The sequence below is a fragment of the Diabrotica virgifera genome, chromosome 8 (assembly GCF_917563875.1).
Source record: "Diabrotica virgifera virgifera chromosome 8, PGI_DIABVI_V3a".
Classification (NCBI taxonomy): Eukaryota; Metazoa; Arthropoda; class Insecta; order Coleoptera; family Chrysomelidae; genus Diabrotica; species Diabrotica virgifera.
The window spans coordinates 201,286,843-201,310,452 of NC_065450.1; the positions used below are offsets into that span (position 1 = coordinate 201,286,843).

The window sequence follows — 23,610 nt, forward strand, 5'->3', positions numbered from 1 at the left end:
TGCCGAAAAAGAATGCAATGCGACAAGAAATGAAAAATTTGTTGATTCATATAAATAAACAAGTAACTGTGGAACCAGTGTAAGAGGACATAATGAATGAAGATGGGCCAACTAATCCGGAGTCCGTGAATTTTACTTTGGAACAAGAACTTGAGATTGAATTGAAACGAGAAAAAGAAAACTTTCATAACCAAAAAAAATATGGTTCTCAAAAAGATTTTGGAAAAGGAAATGGCAGTTTATGAGGCCAAAGGAGTGGAAAGCGATCATTTGTCAATGGTCTATGACTATTTAATGACCTTAAAACCGACCAGTACAGAGGCTGGAAGGGCTTTCTCCACAACAGACTTTGTGTGCAGTTCTGTGCGAAGTAGGTTAGGCCTATGTTTTTTAAGGTCTCACTTCCAAGAAACTAAATAATTCATGTTTAAAAATTTAGAAATTTAGGATACAGACAAAAAAACATTAAGATCGTGTTTTTATTGTGATTCCACATTTTGCTGGATTCAGGCCAATGTTGCAAAAATCCAGCTGGATCGAAAATGCTGCTGGATTGCAATCCCTAACTGTGGGCACATGTAGATGTGTCTGTGAATGTGTTAAGGCTTAAGGTATAAGTAGTTACAAGGAAACAATAATTTAATTTTTTATTTACAAAACTTAATATACACTTGCTTTCTTAACAATATACTTTCACACTACTCCAAACTGTTACGTTCGTTTCAGTGTTGATATAAACTTAATAAAGTCAGAAAATCAACTGATCAATATAAAAAACACATCTTCAACTTTGGTCCGAGACTTTTGCTAGCTTCACATCACCTACGATCCTTGATAGACTGTTCAGATGCGATTCATCAAGTGTTAGTTTCTCGTTAAGTTTAGCAGCAAATATACCAGCTTCCTGGAACCCACTGTCAGCACAATACTGGATGCATGCCTTGAAAATAAAAAAATTGAGAGAATGTAAAATTGAAAACGGCAAAAGTAGTTTTACTTAAATGACTATAACTTGAAAACTAATACTCAAAATGTGTTAAAATATCTTAATGCCTTAAAATCAAACAGACCAAAAGAAAAGATATATGTATGTAAAAATGCAGAAATACAGCAGCTACAAAATCTAACAATAGGAAATACAACATTGAGGAGATAAAAATTTTTATATATTTGGGATCCCTAGTTACATCTGATAACAGCGTTGCAAACGTAGTGAAGAGGCGAATATTCATTGCCAACAAATGTCACCATGGTTTAATTAGGCAACTAAGGTCAGATAACATCACAAGAAAGACAAAATGCCAAATATACAAAATCTTAATAAGACCAGTACTCACATATGGTTCAGGTACTTTGACACTTTCGAAAAGCGAGGAAAGATTATTGAAAGAAAAACTTTGCAACACTATACAATGCTAGTCAAAAGTCCGGTCCCCCTCATATCTTTTGAACGGTTATAGTTGTAATCGTGAAATTTGAAGGGAGGAATTAAACGGACGTATACTTCTTAGGCCCGGTCTTTTCACCTCCGAATAACTATTTATTGGGAAGTTTATCCGGCAGATTACATGTAAATCTGTCAAATAAACCTCCGAATAACTTTTATTCGGAGGTGAAAAGACCGGGCCTTAGCTAGTTATAACAGGTGACATAATAGTGACAGATGACGTTACAGCGCCACGGTGACAGATACTTTTAAATGGGGCCTTATGGCAAGTGATACCTCGTTTAAAAGGTATTGACATTACCTAATCAGTCATACTAATTTTGTTTGAGTTTACGTTGATTTGATGAATAAATTAAATAAATACCAAAATTGTAGTTTCGCATTTAATTAGTTAAAATTAAAACGTCCGCCTATGCTTACTTGTCGAAAAAGTTGACGTTGACGTAAAAACAACTAGAGAATAATTGAAAAACGTCAACTTTTTTGACAAGTAACCATAGGCGGACGTATGAATTTTTATTAGTTAAATACTAAACTAGAATTTTAGTATTTATTTAATTTATTAGTCAAAATTAGCTTAAACGCAAAAAAATAGTATGCTTGAATAGGTATATTAAAATTGTAGTTTCGCATTTAATGAATTTTCAAACGTCCGCCTCTGGATATTTGTAAAAAAAGTTGACGTTGACGTAAAAACAATTGGAGGACTGAAAAACGTCAACTTTTTGACAACTAACCAGAGGCGGCGGACGTTTGAATATTTATTAATTAAATGCGAAACTACAATTTTACTATTTATTTCATTTATTCATCAAAACCTTTCAAACGAAGTATCACTTGCCATAAGGTCCTATTTAAAATTATCGGTCGCTGTGGCGCTGTAACGTCATCTTTCACTAATATTACGTTACCTGTTATGACTAATTAAGAAGCCTAAGTCCTTTTAATCCTTCCTCCAAATTTCACTATTATAAGTAAAACCGTTCACAAGATACGAGGGGGGACCAGACTTTTGACTAGCACTGAATACAAAGGCATAACTTTGAACTATACAAAATATACTAGGATTCAGATATCAACATCCATTAAAATAGGATGGCTGTGTTGGGTGGGACATGTGGAAAGAATGGAAGAAGGCGAAATACCAAACAGTAAAATAAGTACACAAGTGCCAGTAGGAAAACTACAAGAGGAAGACTGAAGTTACATAGAACAAAAATAGAAACTGACAACCTAAAAAATAAAAAAAAATAGGAGAAAAAAAGCATGGAACAGATCAGAATGGAGAAGAATCCTGGAGCGGGCGAAGAACCAAAAGGGGTTGTCGAGCCAGTGATGATGAACGGAGTAATTTCAATGTACTTACGATGGCTCTAGATGGCGCTTTTCTCTCAATACAGCTATCAACAAAGCATTCTAAAGCCTCAATGTCCGGTACGCCAGCGATGGTTTGATGATCCTTATCCAATTTATCCATGATGATGCAGGCCTTTTCGAAATCGTCGTTTCTTAAGATCAGCAACAGTATTCTTCCGAGAAGGTTTCCAGTCAAACTGAAAATGCCAAGACATAAAAAAGTATTGTAATTAAATATAGTCCAAGTAATGAAGCTTAAAATAGGATAAAACCTCGAAATTTTTACAGAATTGATCGATTTGCCTGAAAATTTGAGAATAAGTAGTGGATAGTCCAAGGATCAAAATCTATATGAGGCCGAAAGGCGCTTTTACCATCTCGGGGGTGAAAATTTTTATTATATTTTGACCGCAAAAGTTGGTAAAAACATTCATTCTAAGCAAAAAACGATCTATACATTTTATTGATAAAATTAATAGTTTTTCGATTTATTCGCTATCCAAAATGTTAGTTTTATATAAAAAAAATCAATGTTTTTAAACAGTTTTCTCCTAATAACTCAAAAGTTTTCGTTTTATCAAAACAACTTTGCTTAACAAAAATATACCTTTTAAAAAATAAACAAAACCGTTTTTTTTATTTTCTTTAAGAGTAATAGTAATCGAGCTATACTTTATTATATGTTAGCTCTTCTTCGTCAAATGCTAAATATTGTAGTTTCAAAGTCAAAAGACGGGAAAACTATGCATTTTTGAGGATAACTTGTTCAAACTAATTTAAAGTAGTTAAAAATATCTATCTCCAAAAATAAAAAAAGTCTTTAGCTCAAAAATTAAGTGACTTATAATGAAAATAATGTCAGTCCCTATTCTTTTCAGCGAAAAAGTGATCGGAAGCAACCTCCTAATCACCACCCTAATTAAAATTATTCATTGACTTTATTTGGTCTTCTTTATTTATGGATTATTTATAGGTTCTAGAAGTTTGACCGGCTTATAATGATTAGCTTTTAAAAAAATGGAGTTAAAAGCGAATAACGAATTATTGGTAGTTTGGAAAAAATGGCCTTTTCTTCAGAATAGAAAGATACGAAAAAATGTTTAAATATGAAATTGTAGCTTATTTAATTCCCAAGAACCTGGTTTGCAAAAATTTTTTCTACGGCAAAAATTGAGTGAGCTATCGACAATTAAAACTTGTAATAACATGCAAAAACCACTTTTACCAACCCTTTCAAAGTCATCTCTTTTTGCGACTGAGGTTTTTAAAACGATTTAATATTAATAGTCATACGAGTAGATCTTGTAAAAACTTACAAAATTCTTTTTTAGATAAAATATAAAGATAAAAAATAAAAAAGTTACGGTTAAAAAATCAATATGTATATTTATTTGAAAAAAAAAGGAGAAATCCAATTGGAAGCATAATAATGTAAGTTAGCGGTGTTTTTAGTCATTGGCCTTATTCATTCTTCTTTATGTATGTATTATTAATAGATTCTAGAAGTCTGACCGGCTTAGAATGATTAGTTAAAAAAAAAACTGGAGTTAAAAGCGAATAACGAATTTTTGAGGTTTGGTAAAAACGCCATTTTCTTCAGAATAGAAAGATTAGCATAAGAGATACTAAAAAATGTTTAAATATGAAATTGTAGGTTATTTAATTCCCAAGAACTTGGTTTGAAAAAATTTTTTTTACGGCAAAAATTGAGTGAATCGTAAATGAGAATTTTCGAAAAACATTGATTTTTCGATATAAAACTAACACTTTCGATAGCGACTAAATCGAAAACTATTAATTTTATCAAAAAAAATGTATATAACATTTTTTGCTTAAAATGAATGTTTTTATTAACTTTTGCGGTCAAAATATAATAAAAAGTTTCCACCCCCGAGATGTGGTTGCAATCACCCCCATGGTAAAAGCGCCTTTCGGCATCATATAGATTTTGATCCTTGGACTATCCACTACTTATTCTTAAATTTTCAAGCAAATCAATCCATTCTGTAAAAATTGCGAGGTGAAAAGCTTCGTTTCCTGGACTAATAGTGCAATATTATCTTACCTTAGCTTGTTAACCTTGTTAGTATTCTGATTTTCCACCCTAGTATGAATATCCCATGCAATGTTGGCAAAATTTTCATGCAAACTGGAATTTTTCTCTGGAATGTTACTGACCATAATACCCGTAATTGAGTGAATTAGTTTTTCTTGTTCGACATGGTCAAACACTGTCATATCAGACCACAATTTGGGTATGTATTCTATGGCACCGTTCAGTTCGACTTGTTTGAGGACCTCTGCCATGACACCCGGTTCCGGCACATAAATATTAGGTACTAGGATTTCATACGTGGTCGTCATGAATTCTTCTAAAGGTATGCTGGTGGCTAGGAGCACAAAATAGTGACGGCTGAAATTTAAAATATGTCAGACTTGCAGATACACACACTATAAACGACTTACTAGTATATAGATTCTTTGTAAGAGTCTCCTATAAGGTCGTAGTTGGATCCAACGTGCAGCAACTTATCTACTCTTTTAGCCAGCTCCACATCCTTTAAGTGATTCCTACATATGTCCATGGCTGTGACAAAGAAGTAGGTATCACTTTGATCTTTGATTTTATGGTCTTTATTCTCGATGTGAGGCAATATATCATGAAGAATGGTGCTAATAGGTCCTCCTAAATCGTATCACAAATTAGATAAGTTTCTACAGTATAATATCAACATACTCACTTTCTTTACAATATGTAATCAGTACATAATACCAAGATCCTAAAGACGGTTCAACTCCAAGTCCCCTAAACTCAGCTAAAACTTGCAAGGCGTACTCTCTAACACTTTTCCCTCTGCCCATGGTACTCAAAGAGTGCAAGATAGCATTCATGGTCCCCAAATTTGGCTTGACACCTGCTCTGTTCATATCAGCCAAAAGATTAACTATAAAAGTCCATCTCATTTCAAAACTCTCTTTGAGAAAATTCGCTACTTTTAGAAGGGAGTTATAGGTGTTTGGGGAGAGAACAAGGCCTTTCTGTTGGGCTTCTTCAAATAGTTTCCAAGCTCTTTCAACTTGGAAGTACTTGGACATACCTTGGATCATAGCAGAGTATGATTCAGCTGTTGGGTTTTCTAAGCTTTGGAATAGTTCTTCTGCGAAACTTCCATCCCTAAAATAAAACAACTTAATCAACAAATCTCAATAGTAGATCATATTACGGTAAAATATGTTGTTACAGATAACAATGTCAGCAAAGAAATTAAATGAAGAATAACACTTGCTAAGAAATGTTACTACGGCTTGAAAAATCAGATTGCCTTAAAAATACCCAAGAAAAATTAAAAATGACTGTCCATACAACACTAATAAGTTCATTGCTAAATATGGAACAGACAGGGCCCCCACGACCATATGTGCAAAGTGTGCAATGCACACGGGCGGCATCCTTTAGGGGCGCCAAAACTGAGGGTCAAAAATTGCAAAAATATTTACAAAAAAAAAATCAAAAAGCAAAAATTAATTTTAAAATAAAAGTTGAGAAATTACTTGACATTAGAGATGACATTATTAGTCTTTCTATAGATATAAAATAAAAAATCCCGCTATAAATATAACAAACACCCATTCCGTAGAACACCAAAACTGTAGATAAGAAATACCTAACTATGCGCTGATTTCCTGAAAAAATGCTAAACATGTAAGTAGTAGTGTGTGGGCGGTAATTCAATCTCATCGATAAGCCAACGATTGTGTGACGCTCAAATGATGAATAGACAAGATTTGAAAATTACATACCCATCAAATAACTAATTAGACCGGGATGTATCGTCGCCCCCGTTAGCGAAATTATTCCGATTCGATTTTTTTGCACAAACTTACTCAAAATGAGGTCCTTATAACAAATCCACAGGGTGCCAGGCGGTGCCGTGGTCGAAAAATTGTTAAAACGAATTCACAAAAATAATTTTTTCATTTCGAACAACTTTTTTTAGATCACTTGGGTCATTCTGAGTAAAAAAGTTCTCTTGTCATTTTTCACTGAAATTGATTGTTGTCGAGTTATACGCGATTTAAAGTTTAAAAATGCGAAAATGGCCATTTTTAAGGCTTAATAACTCGATTAAAATAGTTATTTATGAAACAGTTCGTGAAGTATGCTTTTTGCGAACGCGCGCGATGTTTAGAGCACGAGCGACAGCGGAGCGAGTGCTATACATCGCGTAAGTTCGCAAACAGTACTTCACGCACAGTTTCATACAATATTTTATCTACGATAAACAAATAAAAAACTGTAACTCTTTGTCACTGGAATTCATTTCTATTCTACAATTTTTAGAATGTTGACATTTAAAAATTCTAACTTTTTTCAAACCACAAAGCTGTCAAAACTTTTGTTGTAATTTATTACTCACAATGTCATCACCATGACAACGCGAAAGTTAAGGATATTTGATTATATGAAAGTGTGCCAAAAAACAGTGCGAAAAAGTAAATCCTATTTAAAATACATTGTTACTTCACGCACACTTTAAATCCTTCACGCACTGCTATCTGTAATGACAGTTTTCACAAACTAAAAACTTATACATAATATGAGATAAAGTAGATAAAGTATTATTATGAAAGTCAAAAAGTGACGAAATCAAAGTTTAAAACCCCTCCTTGAAGATCCTGAAGAAATTTTTGTCATTATTTTATTACAAACCTGCTGTTTTTAATTCTTAACAATTAGCGCTATAGTCCAGGCTGCATCGTTGCCCAAGTTAGTCCAGGCTTACTCAAAAAGAGGTCTTTATAACAAATCCACAGGGTTCCATGCGGTACCTTGGTCGAAAAATTGTTTAAACAATTTTTTTAAACAAATTCACAAAAATAATTTTTTTACTTCGAACAATTTTTGTTTAGATAATTTGGGTCATTCTGAGCAAAAAAGGTCTCTTGTGATTTTTCTCTAAAATTGATTGTTGTCAAGTTATATTGCCATTTTCGCATTTCTCAAATCTTAAATCGCGTATAACTCGACAACAATCAATCTTAGAGAAAAATGACAAGGGACCATTTTTGCTCAGAATGACCCAAATTATCTGAAAAAAATTTGTTCGAAATGAAAATTTTTTTTGTGAATTTGTTTAAAAAAATTGTTTAAACAATTTTTCGACCACAGCACCGCCTGGTGCCCTGGTACCCTGTGGATTTGTTATAAGTAAGTATTATGGTAAGTTTGTGCAAAAAAATCGAATCAAAATAATTTCGATAACGGGGGCGACGATACAGTCCCGTCTAAAGGTACGTTTTTACTGGCGCGGCTGGCTCGTAAAGTAGTAAAAACAGTAAAAACGTACCTTAAATGGAAAAAAATTTGAAAATCGCGTTACTCTGGGTTCGCCATCCACAAAAAGGTGGGATGTTGTGAGAAAAAATGTTCTCGGGTGAAATTTAAACCCTCTATGTATGACAAGATGGTCCAGCAGAATTGATTCAATAAGGCCCCTCCTTAACCTTGATTTAATTAAGATTTGCTATGGTGTTGCAATTGTCTTATTTGTTTCTATTTTGCTTTATTTCAAGCACCTACCCACCTACCTTCAAAAAAATAAATAAAAAACATTATCAAAATGCCTTAAGGGGCGCCAAGTATTTCTGGCGCACACAGGCGCCAGTATTTCTTACGGGGGCCCTGGGAACAGAAATATGGCCACTTACACAGAAGAACCAAAAACTGCTTAAATGATTTGAACGAAATATCCTAAGAAGAATACAGCTCCCAGAGAAAACCATGGCCAGTGAGAGAAATCATGTCTACGTAAAGTTTAGTTGAGTGTACAACCGACGACAGTGTTTGTCACCTGCCATGGTTCGTTCCGGGAGCTGTATATGGAGGAATAAAAGAGCAAGGTTTGTGGTGCAGGCATTACAAATTTCAGTTATAGGGGGCGTTCAAGTATTACGTAACGCAGTTAGGGGGGAGAGGGGTCTTGTAAAACGTTACGGCGCATTGTTTTTTAACTTAAATAAAAAAAACTACGGAATCAAAATCTCCCAATTTTCGTTTATTTTTTACGGTGAACACCTGGATTGTACCTTCATTTAGGTTCAAATGGAAACTTGGGTGTTGCGTAACGTTTAGGCAGGGGAAGGGGGTACAGAAAAACGTTACGGTGCGTTACATGGGGGGAGGGGGGGTCAAAAATCTTCAAAAATTGCGTTACGAAATACTTGAACGTTTCCATATAAGTTTTGGGGAACCTGGAGTTGTAAAATTAATTAAGGTAGTGCACCTTAGATGGATGGGGTATGTGATTAGGCAAGAGGAAGGTGAAATAGTCACAAAAATAGGGCCAATAAGACAATGCACCAGAGGAAGACTGAGACTTAATAATAATAATAATAATAGGATTTATTTAGCTTTTTAGCTATTACATTACAAATAAACATTTACATATATTTAAATAACTATAACTTAAAAACGAAAAATGAACTAATTCTTAAAAAATCCTTACTTAGGTATTAAGAGAACCTAGAGGATGATTTAAAATCTATTGGAGTTATGTAGAGCAGGGGTCACCAATTATGTTACCTGAGGGCCCGTTTCGAAAACCTATGACACTTCCAGCTTCCGGATTTAATGCTACCTGTGTCCGGTTGTTCTGATTCGGATTCTTTGCGGATTCTTGTTAAAAATATCCCCTATAAACAAATCAGAAGGATGCCGGGCGAAATTTTTGGGCAGAAATTGTTTAACAATTTTTTTTTAACAAATTCAGAACATTACCTTTTTTTCCCCCGAAAATATGTTTTTAGAATTTTTGGGTCTTTTTTATTTCAAATTTAATGTAGAACAATTTTGTATAGAAGGTTGTTCATGCTAAACCGCATAGTTTTAGAAATATTGACGAAAAACGTAAAAAACTACGAATTTACCGATTTCTCCCCCCTCGTTTTTCGTCAATATTTCTAAAACTATGCTTTAGCGTAAACAATGTTATACACAAAAATATTCTACATGAAATTTAAAACAAAAAATTTTCTATACATAATTGTTATAAAATCAACGGTTCCAGAGTCACGGAGGGTGAAAAGTCGAGGTTTTCGATACTTTTTATATTTTTTGGGCAATGTATGGTAAAACTATACCAAAAACCCAGACATCCAAAGTGAAAGTTATCTTCCAACACCAAATTGTTCTATATGGTCCACATAATGTTCAGAAAAAAGTCACACTATTTTGAGCGTCGGGTTTGTGGGGGAGAGGGTGGAGAAATCGGTAAATATAAAAAGTATCGAAAACCTACACTTTTCACCCTCCGTAACTCTGGAACCGTTGATTTTATAACAATTATGTATAGAACCTATTTTGTTTCAAATGTTATGTAGAATATTTTTCTATAGAACATTCTTTACTCTAATGCATAGTTTTAGAAATATTGACGAAAAACCTAAAAAAAACTACTAATTTACCGACTTCTCCCCCATCTCCCCCCCCCCAAACCGGACGCTCAAAATGGTGTAACTTTTTACTGAACAATATGTGGACCATATAGAACAATTTGGTGTTGAATGAAAACTTTTACTTTGGATGTCTGGGTTAGGCCTTTTTTTGGACCAATTATACTATACTACCTCTGTAACTTTTGAACCGTTCATTTTAGAAGAGTTATGCATAGGGCCTTTTATATTTCAAATTTAATGTAGAACAATTTTGTATAGAGGGTTGTTCATGCTAAACCGCATAGTTTTAGAAATATTGACGAAAAACGTAAAAAACTAAAAATTTACAGATTTCTCCCCCCCCCCTCCCCCCCCCAAACCCGACGCTCAAAATAGTGTGACTTTTTTCTGAACATTATGTGGACCATATAGAACAATTTGGTGTTGGAGAATAACTTTCAATTTGGATGTCTGGGTTTGGGTCTAACTATACCATACCAACATTCAATTTCAAGATTCTGATGAGTAATCGGGGCTTATTTAAATTTAAATGAGTAAAAAATAATTTCTACCACGAGTCCAGTAATCTGTTAACCGAGGCACACTAGTACCAAGCGGCGCCGCTAGGAGAACACTCCAATAATGCGTCGCAGATTACGTTATTGAAACCTGGTCATTTTGTACTCTAAAACCGAGTAAGGTATGACAAAAAAGAAAATAATCGTTTCGTTTTGATTCAATTCGAGTCTCTTGCCATCCTCTGACACCTGATGTTTCAGAATCTATTCCTTGTTAAAGAGGCTTTACCAGCACCAGAGGCTGAATTGCACCATAACGAAACGAAAAAGAACTTCAGATATTAAAATATTTGCAGCGGAGTATGGTTAGACTGTCCTCTAATGGGGAATGATGAAATGAGTGAAAAATAATTATACAAAGTTCCACACAAAAATTCCACATAAGGAATAGATTCAGAAACATCAGGTGTCAGAGGATGGCAAGAGACTCGAATTGAATCAAAACGAAACGATTATTTTCTTTTTTATTTAAATTTAGACCGTTGTCTTTGATTATTAATTATGAGCTCCCGCTCGACCCTTAAGCCACCGCAGCAGCGTGTCACACTATATAGTGCATATCGCACTATATGATTGGCATACCTATTTAATTAACACATTGGCAATAATTAATTGAATAAATAAATAAATTATTAAAAAACTATGTTGATATTGAATTATAAAATTGTATAACTGCAACAGAGACACACCATAAAGTGCGACGGCCGGCAGCTTAAAAGTCGGGGTGGAGGCATATAATTAACAATTAAAAAACAATGGTTTAAGTATATTGAAATAAGCTATTACTCGTTAGAATCTTGAAATTGAATAAATTTCAATTTAGGCACTTGGCAACCTAAAAACTAATAATTTACATAATGAGTTTTCAAGCCTCGAAAATGCGTATTTTCGCATTTTTCAAACTCAAAATCTATCAACTATTGAGAAAACTGACAGAAAATCTTTTTTGAACGAAGAAGATGAATTTATTCATTATGTATTGTTCTGATATTATTATCAGTATATTTTGAACACTAGCAGTATTGTAATTGTTACTGAGAAAATTTTAAAAGTTAGGAATTTATATTTTGAATGTCAATGACGTCTTTCTCAAGTTCTTAGACTTCCGTTTCTTCAGTTTCGTACATAGATCTTCAGTTTTGTACATAGTTATTAACTTCCTTTAAATTAAGTTATTGAAACTGAAAAATTTAAATGAATATAAAAAAGAGCATATGACAATTTAACATTAAAGTTGTAAGTATAACAATGAAAACTCTTTACAAAATTAAATTATTAGTAAGAAAAATGTCATTTTTTATTATGTACAACCTGTCTGAAGTTTGAAGTGAGTTCAGTGTAACTGATTCTTATTAGAGATTTGAGGTATTCATCTGTTAACTGAGATCGTTACCGATTTTTAATAAAGTTCATTCTTAAAAAGGCGGCTTCGGACACATCAGTTGAGCCAAATATAGTACACAATTTCATGGCCAAACATTTTCAAAATTGCCAAACACAATATTCTGAATTTAATTGCGGTCCGCACAAAACTAGCCTACAGTCCAGATGCGGACAGGTCGTATGCCGAAAGGTAGGCAGACCAGGGCCTCGATTGGTCGGTGCACTCCTCGGAGTGGGCCGAACAGTCGCAGGAACAAAACGAAGCACTTCATGTGTGTGTGTGTTTATGTTTTATTGGCACTGGTTTAAGCAACCAACTGGCCAGTCAATGTGTTTTTAATTCTCTCTTTTACAAAATATATGCTTAGTATCTAAATTTAAAACTATTACTACTACCAAGTTTTTTTACTGTTTTTTTTTATTTTGTTTTAATATATTTTTTAATAATTTTTTTATTATATTTTTTATTTAGTTTTTTTTTTCGTTTGTTTTTTATGTATTATTTTGTATATTTTTTTTACTACGCTAAGACCTAAACCCTATTCAACCTCTCGGAGGTTTAGATCTTCTTAGTAACTTTTTATTTTATTTAATTATTATTTTTTTTATAATTTTTTTTATTCTTTTCTTTTTCAGAGCTTTAATTTTAAACAATTAAAATAGTTGTCTAACATTTTATAAACATCTAGATTGTTTGACTGTAAAAGGTATATAAGATTAAAAGAAAATTGTACATTAACTTGAACTAGATTGGTATAGAAATTTGATATTTCAATAAAATGTAAAGGACATTCTAACAGCATATGCTGTAGATCAGCTAGCTCTCCACATAAACATTCATCATTACCTACAAGTCCTATTTCTCTTTTGTAGACTGGAGTCAGACAGTGATTACTTCTTATTCGACAAATAGTTTTGATAAAGCCTCTGTTGGAAACTTGATTAAACCATGTCTTGATTGTGTAGGCTGGATTTTTTTGTAAAAATTTCCTTTGTCTGAATTATTGTATTGTTCCTGCCATTTCGTCCGTTTGATAGATCAGATAATCGAAATTATGTCTTCCATAGGAAGTTGATAGGTTTGCAGAGCGGATTTCTTCTTTGTTGCTTTTTTAACCAGATCATCTACTATTTCGTTGTTTTTTTATACCAATGTGTGCTTTTATCCAGCACAATATTATATTTTTGCCCGATTTCAAAGCTTCACTGTTCATTGCTATGATGGCACTGATGATATATTATATTTCAAAATCTTTAAAATGCTTTGGCAGTCTGTAAATATAACGTAATTGAGTTATTTTTGATTAATACATATTTTGTATGCTTCTTTGATTGCAATAAGTTCATCTGTGAAAATTGTCATTTTATCAGGTAATCTGTTGTTTATTTTTATACCTTTTTGTGGGTAATATATAGCATATCCAACGTTTCCTTCCATTTTTGAACCATCCGTATATAATTTCTGATAACTCCCCCAGTTCTTTTGTACACACTGAAGGTGGTCTTACTTATATGACAGGTGGGAATATTACTTAAATGACAGTTAACTGGAGATAAATAATCTTCATAATTTAGTTTTCGAGACGAGCTTTGTTCTATTTGGTGTATGTCGCCAATGGAATTGGAAACGTTGAGAAAGCTTTCCACAGATGCGGACTGCGGTCCGCCAATTGGTGACCCCTGATGTAGAGCACAGAGAAGAAATGCCACAGACAGAGATGAATGGAAAATTGTTCTGAAGAAGACTTTGGCTGATATAAATTATTCTTCTTCTTCTTCTTCTTCTTCAGCCTGTGTTCGTCCACTGCTGGACATAGGCCTCTTCCATTTGCTTCCATCGATTTCTACTCTTGGCAATTCTCATCCACTGTTTGCCCGCGACTTGTTTGATATCATCTGCCCACCTCTTCTGGGGTCTGCCTACTCCTCGCCTATTCTCTCTTGGTCTCCAGTTTGTTAGTCTCTGTGTCCATTTTTCGGGATTATCTCGGGCAACATGTCCGACCCATTGCCACTTGAGCCTTGCTATACGTTCTGCGACATCAGTAATCTTTGTTATTTCACGAATGTCGATATTTCGAATTTTGTCTCTCAAACTAATCCCTAGCATGGCCCTCTCCATCGCTCTTTGAGTTGTACTGAGCTGCTCTAAGGTTTTCTTTGTAAAGGCCATGGTCTCCAGTCCATATGTAGTTACAGGTGTCATAAACTCTACGTTTTAGACACATTGGTATATCTCTATTCTTCAAGATAAAGCTTAACTTGCCGAAAGCTACCCAAGACAATTGTATGCGTCTTTTTATTTCGGCTATTTGGTTTTCTTTGCCGATTTTGATGGTATGTCCAAGATATATATAGTGGTCTACATTTTCAAGACTGACGTTGTCAATAACAAGATTAGTTTGTATATTACTCACTATTTTTGTTTTCTGAAGATTCATGTTTAAGAAGATTTCATGAAGATTCTGGTTTAGTTCCTTCATCATTTGCTCCAGTTCCTTGATATCTGTACTGAATAATACTATGTCGTCCGCAAACCTCAAATGACTCAAACGTACACCATCAATGTTTAGACCTTTTTCCTCCCAGTCCAGCTGTTTGAATACATTTTCCAATGCTAAGGTAAAAAGTTTTGGTGAAATAGTATCACCTTGTCTAATACCTTTACCAAGGCGTATTTTTTCGGTTTTTTGGTCTTCATTGATTTTGATGTGGAATGTGGCCTGTTCATAAATGTTTTTAATGAGTGTAGTGTACCGTGAGTCTATTCGAGCATCCCTGAGGGCTGACAAAAAGGACCAGGTTTCAATACTATCGAAAGCCTTGTGGAAGTCAATAAATCCCATATGTAAGGGTACATTATATTCTGTGGTTTTTTTCTACCAGTGTTCTGATGGTTTGTAAGGGATCGTTAGTACCAATCCCTTTTCGAAATCCCGCCTGTTCAACCGGTTGATATAAATCAAGTTTTTGTGTTATGCAGTTGGTTATTATTCTTGTTAGCAATTTGTATAAATGTGACAACAAACTTATAGGCCTGTAGTTTTCAATATTAGTAGTGTCTCCTTTCTTGTGTAAAAGTATTATTTCGGCGTTTTCCCACAGATTGGGTATTCTTTTCTCTATTAGACACCTATTCAGCAAGACTTCCACAACCTCTACAACAGTGTTGCCACCCATTTTTAACATTTCAGACGTTATATGATCCTCGCCAGGAGCTTTTTTATTCTTCATTTGCTGTAAGGCATGTCTAATTTCCGAAGAAGTTATTTTAGGGAGAGTTTCCGAGCTGACGTTTAGAATTGTTCTATGGTCTGTTCCGGGGTTCTGTATAGTGGATGTATAAAGATTCTTGTAGAACGTTTGTATTTCCTTGATTTTTTGAGTTTTTTCCGTCACCGTATTCCCCTGTTGGTTTTTGATTTTAGTTATCTTCGATTTTCCTTTAGTTAAATTTGATTTCAATACTATTGTCTTCGATGGTTTGCAATATTTGTTTTGTTTTATAAGCCCGCAAGTCTGACCTTATGCTCTTTTTAACTTTATTGTTGATAGCCTTATATTCTGGTAATTCTTTAGATGTTCTTCTTCTTTCTTCCATTAAATCCAGTGTTGTTTGTTTAAGTTTCGTTTTTCTCGGATTTTTATTTTTACCACAGATATAAATTATTAGTTTGTAGAAATCGATATACAAATTTTACTTACTTCCAAGTCTTTCTTTGTCTTTCCTTCTGATTGGAACTCTGTTTAAACCATCTCTCTTCAATAAATTCTTCTGGCAATGTATCGTCACTGTTAAAATAACACACTAACTCTAAGAGACTTTGCTGTGTTTCAGGCGATATCACCACTCCTTGTTTCTTCAACAACTGATAAACCAACTGTGCATCCAAGATTTGGATATCTTGAATTACTTTCTTCAAATCATCTTCTGTCACTTTGCTATCTTCAGTGTATACTAATTTTGGTAAAAACGAAGGTACAATAGGATCAGCTTCAAGATGATTGAAAAGATCAGCATGTTCTTTTCTTATCCAGTGAGCTGCCTTACGACCTAAAACAAATATATACAAATACTTTCTGCTGCCATCGTTTTTCATATCGCTACCTACATTCTAATACCACGTATGAGAATTTTTAGGCGAAAGAGTTAGAGGTTGATTCATTGCACACGCTCTACCTAATGATTCTAATCACAAGTATGAGAAAACATTATTTCTGCAAATATTCTGTGCGCAATATACTCAGAATCAACCTCTAACTCTTTCGCCTAAAAATCCTCATATGTGGTATTAGAATGTAGGTAGCGATATGTAACACATTCGCTACCAAGGGGGTACTTAAGTTTTGTCCTTTTATATCATCTATTTAAATTGTCAGTACAGTAAAAGCTCCTTATTCGCGCTTCCTTTATTCGCGTTTTCACTATTCGTGGATTCAAAAAATGTGATCCAATTTCTATATTCGCGGCCCAAGATTTCTTTATTCATGGATCGAATTTTATACATCGGTACATACATATACCTAAATCTTTAAAGATTTAATAGATAGAACAATTCTACCTAATATATTGGAAGAATTTGGCATACCATCAAAATTAATACGACTAGTACAAATGACAATGACAGAAACAGAAGCACAAGTATGTATTCAAGAACAGATCACTGATGCGTTTACGATAACGCAAGGACTGAAACAAGGCGACGGATTGGCTCCAACGCTTTTTAATCTTGTTCTTGAATATGTAATTAGACGGTTGACGGTGAGTGGAAATAACATACTTACAAACAAATCTACCAAATTAGCAGCTTACGCGGATGATATAAACATAATGAGCAGAACAATGAATGCAGCGGAAGAAACCTACGTTGAGTTGAAACAGAGTGCAGAAGCAGTAGGGCTAGCAATAAACAAAAATAAAACAAAACTACTCATACAAACCAGATCAAATAGACCGGCGCAACAACACTTTATTGATGATATAGAACATGTGAATACATTCACGTACCTAGGAATGGATCTGGTTGCAAGCAATGAAGAAGAACCGGAAATAAATAGAAGGCTTGTGCTGGCAAATAAAGCCTATTTCGCGATGGGCCACATATTCAAATCGCGAGACGTACACTGGAAAACAAAACTCCGGGTATATAAAACAATAATCAGGCCCATAGTAAGTTATGGCTGCGAAACATGGGTGGTGACACAGAAATCTGCCAATGCATTAGATGTGTTTGAAAGAAAAGTATTACGTAGGATACTGGGCCCAATAAGTGAAAATAACAACTGGCAAATTAGGTATAATAGAGAAATATACGAGCAATATAGCGAACCAACTCTAGCACAACACACTAAACTGCAGAGATTACGGTGGGCAGGGCACGTGGTCTGCATGCATGAGAATAGAATACCCAGAAAATTGCTGAATGCAAGAATGCAGGGAAGAAGACCTGTTGGAAGACCTAAAAAGAGATGGGAAGACGAAGTCGATGAGGATGCCAGGAACTTCCTGGGAACGCGTTCATGGAAAAGAACAGCGGTAAATCGAAATGATTGGAGAAGCTTATTGAAGGAGGCCAAGGCTCGATTTGGGCTGTAGTGCCATTGGATGGATGGATGGAAATCTTTAAAGAACCTGGTGATAATGGTGGTGGTGAATGTACAGATGGAGGATGGAGGATGAAGGTATCTAAAGGTTGGTTCACTAAATTTAAGGTGCGACTATCATAACATAGCATTAAAATTTTTGGAGAAGCTGCATCTGCAGACACTGCTGCAGCAGAAAGACATCCAGAAGAATGTGCGTACCTGGTAGCTGGTGGAGAATATAGCCCTGAGCAAGTATTTAATTCATTCAAAATTGCACTGTTTTGGAAGAGAATTCCAAATAAAACATTAATTTCTAAAAGCGAAAAGTCTGCCCCTGGATTTAAGGTAGCAAAATATGGAGATACATTGCTGCTTTGTTCTAATGAATTTGTAGATTTTGTTATTAAACCATTGATTCTTTATAGATCTTTAAATCCTCATGCGTTAAAAATTCAAAACAAGGATGACCTGCCAGTGTTTTGGCGTGCTAATAAGAAAGCTTGGGTTACAAGCCCCATTTTTTGTGATTGGCTCCGGAATTGTTTTGTTTCTGAAGTTGAAACTTATTTAAAATCAACGAATTTAGACTTTAAAGCAATTCTAGTTTTCGACAATGCACAAGGTCATTCTCGCAAACTTGAAACTATGCATCCAAATAATATAAAAGTAACTTTTTTACCTCCCAACACTACGGCTTTGATTTAACATATTATGGACCAAGGAATAATCCAGACCTTTAAGCTCTATTATATTAGACGAACCGTTAAAGTGTTACTGGATAATATGAACTATGATCCTGATATGAATGTTTTATAATGCTGGAAAAATTTTGACATAGCAAAATGCATCATACACATAAAATAATCATCACAAGAACTGAAACCATACACATTGAAATTATGCTGGAAAAAACTGTGGCCTGTTCTGAGTGCGGGAAATGCGGAAGAATCTGTGAAAGTTCAAACTTTAACTGCAAACATTGCCGAAATTGCGGGTGGGATAGGATGTGATGGGTTCAAGCAGTTAGAATTAAGTGAAGTCCAGGAGTTGCTTGAATCGCAAGATGAAGATTTGACTGAAACAGACTTGGAGGAAATGTTAAATTCACAACCCATTGAAGAACAAGCTTCAACAAGCACTGAAAACATGACATTTAATTTAAAAAATCTTAGCGAAAGTTTAAAAATGGCAAATGAGTTTTGTGATTTCTTTATGAAAATTGATCCATTTATGGAACGAAGTCTTAGTTTTAAGAGGCAAATTGCTAATGCCACTGCTGAATGTCAGTCTGAATTGAAGCAATTTTTAAAAACTGACGAGCAAGAGTTTACTCAATTCTTTAATTAAACCATTGCCTAAAGCTGAAGATAATATGTAATCAATCAATCTGTATGGTCAAAACTGCTTTTTTTAGGTATTTGCTTTTTTATTTCGTCACCTAGGAACGCATCCCCTATAAACCTATATAAATTACCATTCCATATTCACGGTTTCCATATTCGCGGCATATTTACGGAACATATACCCCGCGAATAAAGAGCTTCTACTGTATTTGCATTATGATCCCGGCTAAAGAGTTAGTTAGACACTGGTCTATGCGAAAAATTGATGCGGCTCATATGGGTCACTTGGAAGCAAACTTATTGAAGTAGTTAAGTATCTTACCTGCTTCTTGAGCCATTGCAAAAGTTCTTTTACTCACATTCGACTTAGGAATTAAGTATGGGTCGTCATGGTACTTATAGTGAGATGCAGTGGGGTCCCTACTTATGGTACTCTCTAAAGCTCTAAGTATGTCTGTTGGACCTCTAGGTATTCTATTTGGAATTTCTATTCTTTCTTCCGTGTTGCTACTGCTGAAACCTCGTACCCAAGTCTTTAACGAGGAATTTAGGACTGGAGTCCTGAAGAAAAGAAATTTTCTCAAATTTTTTGATACTGTCAATTAGTTTTCTGTTTATATAAATGAAACTTACCTTCTAAGACATATAGCTGAGAGGTTCATTTTGCAAGACGTTAAATAATTTTTTCGGTTTGTTTTTAAATGCTTTTTAAATAAATTAACCTCAACCAGCTGTAACTGTAACCTATATTTCTTCTTTTTATTTCTTATTTCTTTTATATCTGCCGCTAGATAGGCAACTCACAATACGCAACACACAAGTATTTTTAAGTGATCTGGAATATTCAAGGAATATAATGGATTTATATTTTATATGCATGTACTTTACGTGCAATAAACCTTGCAACTAATAGTCGTTATACGTAATAATAAAATGAATTTATGGTCGTATCTTTATTACGTCAGTTTTGTTTTATTGTTTATAGTTTCTGGTTGGGCTGGGATGTAAATTGAGTTTTATTTGGCTTTCCATTAAACTAGCTGGCACAGCGTTTTATTTTAATGATTCTTTAGTTAATTAATTGAATATAATTTATTATATAAAGTAGTAATTCACGCTAAGAACGGGCATAAGCGGATCCCTCCTCTATGTTTTTGTCCGCTTTTCTGACATGTCCGTATTAGGCTCTTCTGTTCTAAGGTAGTGTCGCCAAATAAGGCCAGTGTCTTAATTAGGCCAATTGCAAATATTTTCTTAAATATAGATATTATATATTAGAGGTCACCGTAAATGTCTTTCTCAGTCAAAATCGTCTAAGCCATTCAGTATTCAGTCGGTAGTATCAAATACTGGTAGTATCACATAGCAGCGCCAAGTAGACTAGACACGTGTTTGTTACGGTGCTGAAGTTCGTTTATAAATTTTAAGTAAGTTATAAAATTACTTAAATGGTACTATGAATATAAGCCAATTATGTTTTCTTTGTAAAAGCGATAGTAAATTAATACTTTTTAAGGAACTGGAACTGTTTTTCTCTATATTGCTTTTTATTATTTTTTTATGTTAAATAAAAAAGTAGACAGTGTCCTAATAAAGCCAATTGTCCTAGATGTGTGTAAATGTGCGATATGTGTGCTTAATGTATTGACAAATTTTTGTTTTTAATATGAATAAAAGTTTCTTTCACTAAATTTTGTGTTTGTTCTTTAATTCTTAGGTTTAAAATTTATTATCCACCTCAATTTGCGTAAAAAATGAAACTGGCCTTATTAAGCTACCAGTTCCTAATAAGGCCAAATATTCCAGATTTATTCAATGTTAAAATTTTATATTTCTTTATTTACTTAGTAGGTATTTACTTAATTTATTATCCACCTCAATTTGCGTAAATAATGAAACTGGCCTTATTAAGCTACCAGTTCCTAATAAGGCCAAATATTTCAGATTTATTCAATGTTAAAATTTTATATTTCTTTATTTACTTAGTAGGTATTTACTTACTTACCTCCCAGATAACAATATAAACTTGTTTCAAACTTTCAACAAGTTTGATACATCAAACATAAAAGCTTGCTGCAGATTTGCCATGGCAACTTTGCAAACTTGCAGCAAGATTAAATCAAACTTGCTAGTTGGTGTGTGACAAACTTGCATGAAGTTTGCTTTTTCAAACTTGATACAAACTTGATATAACAAACTTTCTGAAGGTTTGTTTTTGTTTTGTTGCATGAAGTTTGTTTTTTCAAACTTGATACAAACTTGCTTAAGGTTTGTTTTGAGATACTAGCCACAATTTGAATAATACAATGTGAATAAAAATACAATACCATTTTATATAACTATTTATTAATCACTTGACTAAAATACAATCTATTGTATAAAATTATTCATTAGAGCTTACATTAAACACCCTAGCTTCAGATTCCGATGCTTGGTTTTGTCTATCAGCTATGAAACAAATAGAAATTGTTAAAAACTCTTGCTGTGTGAACAGAATTGTAACAATTTTACAATAAAACCTAAAATGGATTTATTATATCTATTTTATAATATATAATTTATTTTAAATAGTATGTGAGTACAGTTAGAAGCTACAAAAAACATAAAAAGACTTACCTCTACCCCAATGCCACCAGAATTGACCACAGCCAAATGAGTATAGGTACTAATCTGTCATGCAGTTTGATCTATTAACAATGAAGAAAATAGGCTTCAGCTTAGTAATAATAATTAAGGTAATAGTCTCGGAGAATTGTACGGAAAATTTAAGTTGTAAAGAACTTGAAGAAAAATATCAACATAACCACAACAACAAACTGTCACCGCTTACGCGTAGCATCAAGTAAGCTTTTTCCCTCAACTTACCTTAAAAATTCTCACTTTTATGAAAAAATTCGCTCCTATTTACAAAGTCTGCGAAAATATGTTGAATTATTTTCAAATATTTTGATTTTTTTTAAATATTGTGAATTTGGACTGGAGCAAAAATTCCCTTTTGAGATAACTTCCCTCCTTGAGAAAATTTCCCTCCGGGTGGCAACACTTTCGTTGTCGTGGGAGGGACATCAGTCGGGGCGCCGAACGAAAACCGAAGAGCTAAGCTTGAAGCAAAGTTGATACAAACTTGAATAATCATCTTCGTCATAACAATATTGCAGCAAACTTGTCACAAACTTGCCTCGTCATATTTGACGCAGAAATGAAAAATCAAAGAAGAATCAAACTTGCCACAAGTTTACATGCTATCTGGGCTAAGTATTTTATCCTGAAATTCGATACCTAGCTAAAATGTTAGGCAATACGTATACAAGAGTTTTCCCCCATATTGTTCCTGAATAAAATATTACAGATATTTAAACGTTAAGGTGGCCTTAATTGGTAACCTTACCTTATTGTAGTCTATTAGGTATCCATCTCTGTTGTCCTTATTTTGTTTTTAGTTTTCTTATTTATTATTCAATTTTCACACCCATGAGTCATGATACTTCCCAGGCAACCAAACGACGTTTTTATAACGTAGAAAACACGTCATAAAAATGACCAATTTACGTGTTTCTATGACGTAGTACCGACATTGAAAATCACGTGTATTTGTCTCATCGATTTGACGTCATAATTGTGACGATTTTAAAACGTCAAAACGGTGACGACTTTTATACGTCGGTAAAATCTCGTCTTTAATACTTTTAAAAAGTGACCTCTTTCAGATGTTTCAAAACAGGTAGTAAAAAAATTGATAACATAAAGCCTATAGGTCTACGTCCCATGTGTCGAAGATACTACCATTTGTTTAAGATCACTTGTGCATTAGAAGCAATCTAACATTGATTCTGCAAGATTGTACCAGCCCTCGCATTATAAAATTTTCACTGTTTATATAAGTATACCTACTTACTGTGTCAAAACTTAAACAACATAATATAAACTAATAAATAATTTATTAACAAATTATCTAGCATACTTAATGTCTTAATTTAACGCTGTCTATTAAATCAAAAAGAATCATGAACAAAAACTCATTTTGGAATACCTGTATACAGTAGTACATGAGCCTCATTTTTCTTTGCCATCTCATAGCTAGATTGTTCAGGCTGCTGAAGCAATCTTAGAAGGCTAAACATTAATTTAATTAAACTCGATAACACATATTTAGTTCATTAACAGAAAATAAATGTAACCTCGAACAGTTGTCAAGAAGAATACTGCATTAAACTAACTCACTGAGCAAAAACGTATACAAATCTCTTAAATTAATTAACACGTTTCTTCAACTAAATATCTAAATGAAAAGTCTTATTTTATCACACAAGACACAAACCACGTAAACACTAAATGAGAAATTTCTTATGAACATTATTTAACGAAATTGTTTGGAGTAATACAAACAAGCTCCTCCCAATGTTATGACGTCAGACTTAAACTGTCTGAAATGAAAACGTTTTTTAAACGTATTTTAACGTCATTAATCTTACGTATTTAAAAT

At 33.8% G+C, this 23,610-nt stretch overlaps 1 protein-coding gene across 1 annotated transcript; it reads right to left on the reverse strand.

Moving 5' to 3' along the window:
• Positions 1 to 634: 634 nt before the first annotated feature.
• On the reverse strand, positions 635 to 19,925 carry LOC114327808 (protein PTCD3 homolog, mitochondrial). Its single transcript, XM_028276517.2, has 8 exons — positions 19,761 to 19,925; positions 19,450 to 19,688; positions 15,904 to 16,252; positions 5,545 to 5,978; positions 5,270 to 5,489; positions 4,869 to 5,216; positions 2,814 to 3,000; positions 635 to 940 (listed from the first exon to the last, which is right to left on the reverse strand). The coding sequence occupies exons 1-8, from the start codon at positions 19,787 to 19,789 to the stop codon at positions 785 to 787; spliced, it is 1,962 nt and encodes a 653-aa protein (XP_028132318.2). The 5' UTR covers positions 19,790 to 19,925; the 3' UTR covers positions 635 to 784.
• Positions 19,926 to 23,610: the final 3,685 nt, after the last annotated feature.

Coding starts and splice junctions, on each gene's coding strand:
- LOC114327808 (XM_028276517.2), bottom strand. CDS start 19,789: ATGAACCTCTCAGCTATATGTCTTAGAAG. Junction 16,253..19,449: donor TGCAATGGCTCAAGAAGCAG/GTAAGATACTTA, acceptor TATTTGTTTTAG/GTCGTAAGGCAGCTCACTGG. Junction 5,979..15,903: donor AGACAAAGAAAGACTTGGAA/GTAAGTAAAATT, acceptor GTTTTATTTTAG/GGATGGAAGTTTCGCAGAAG.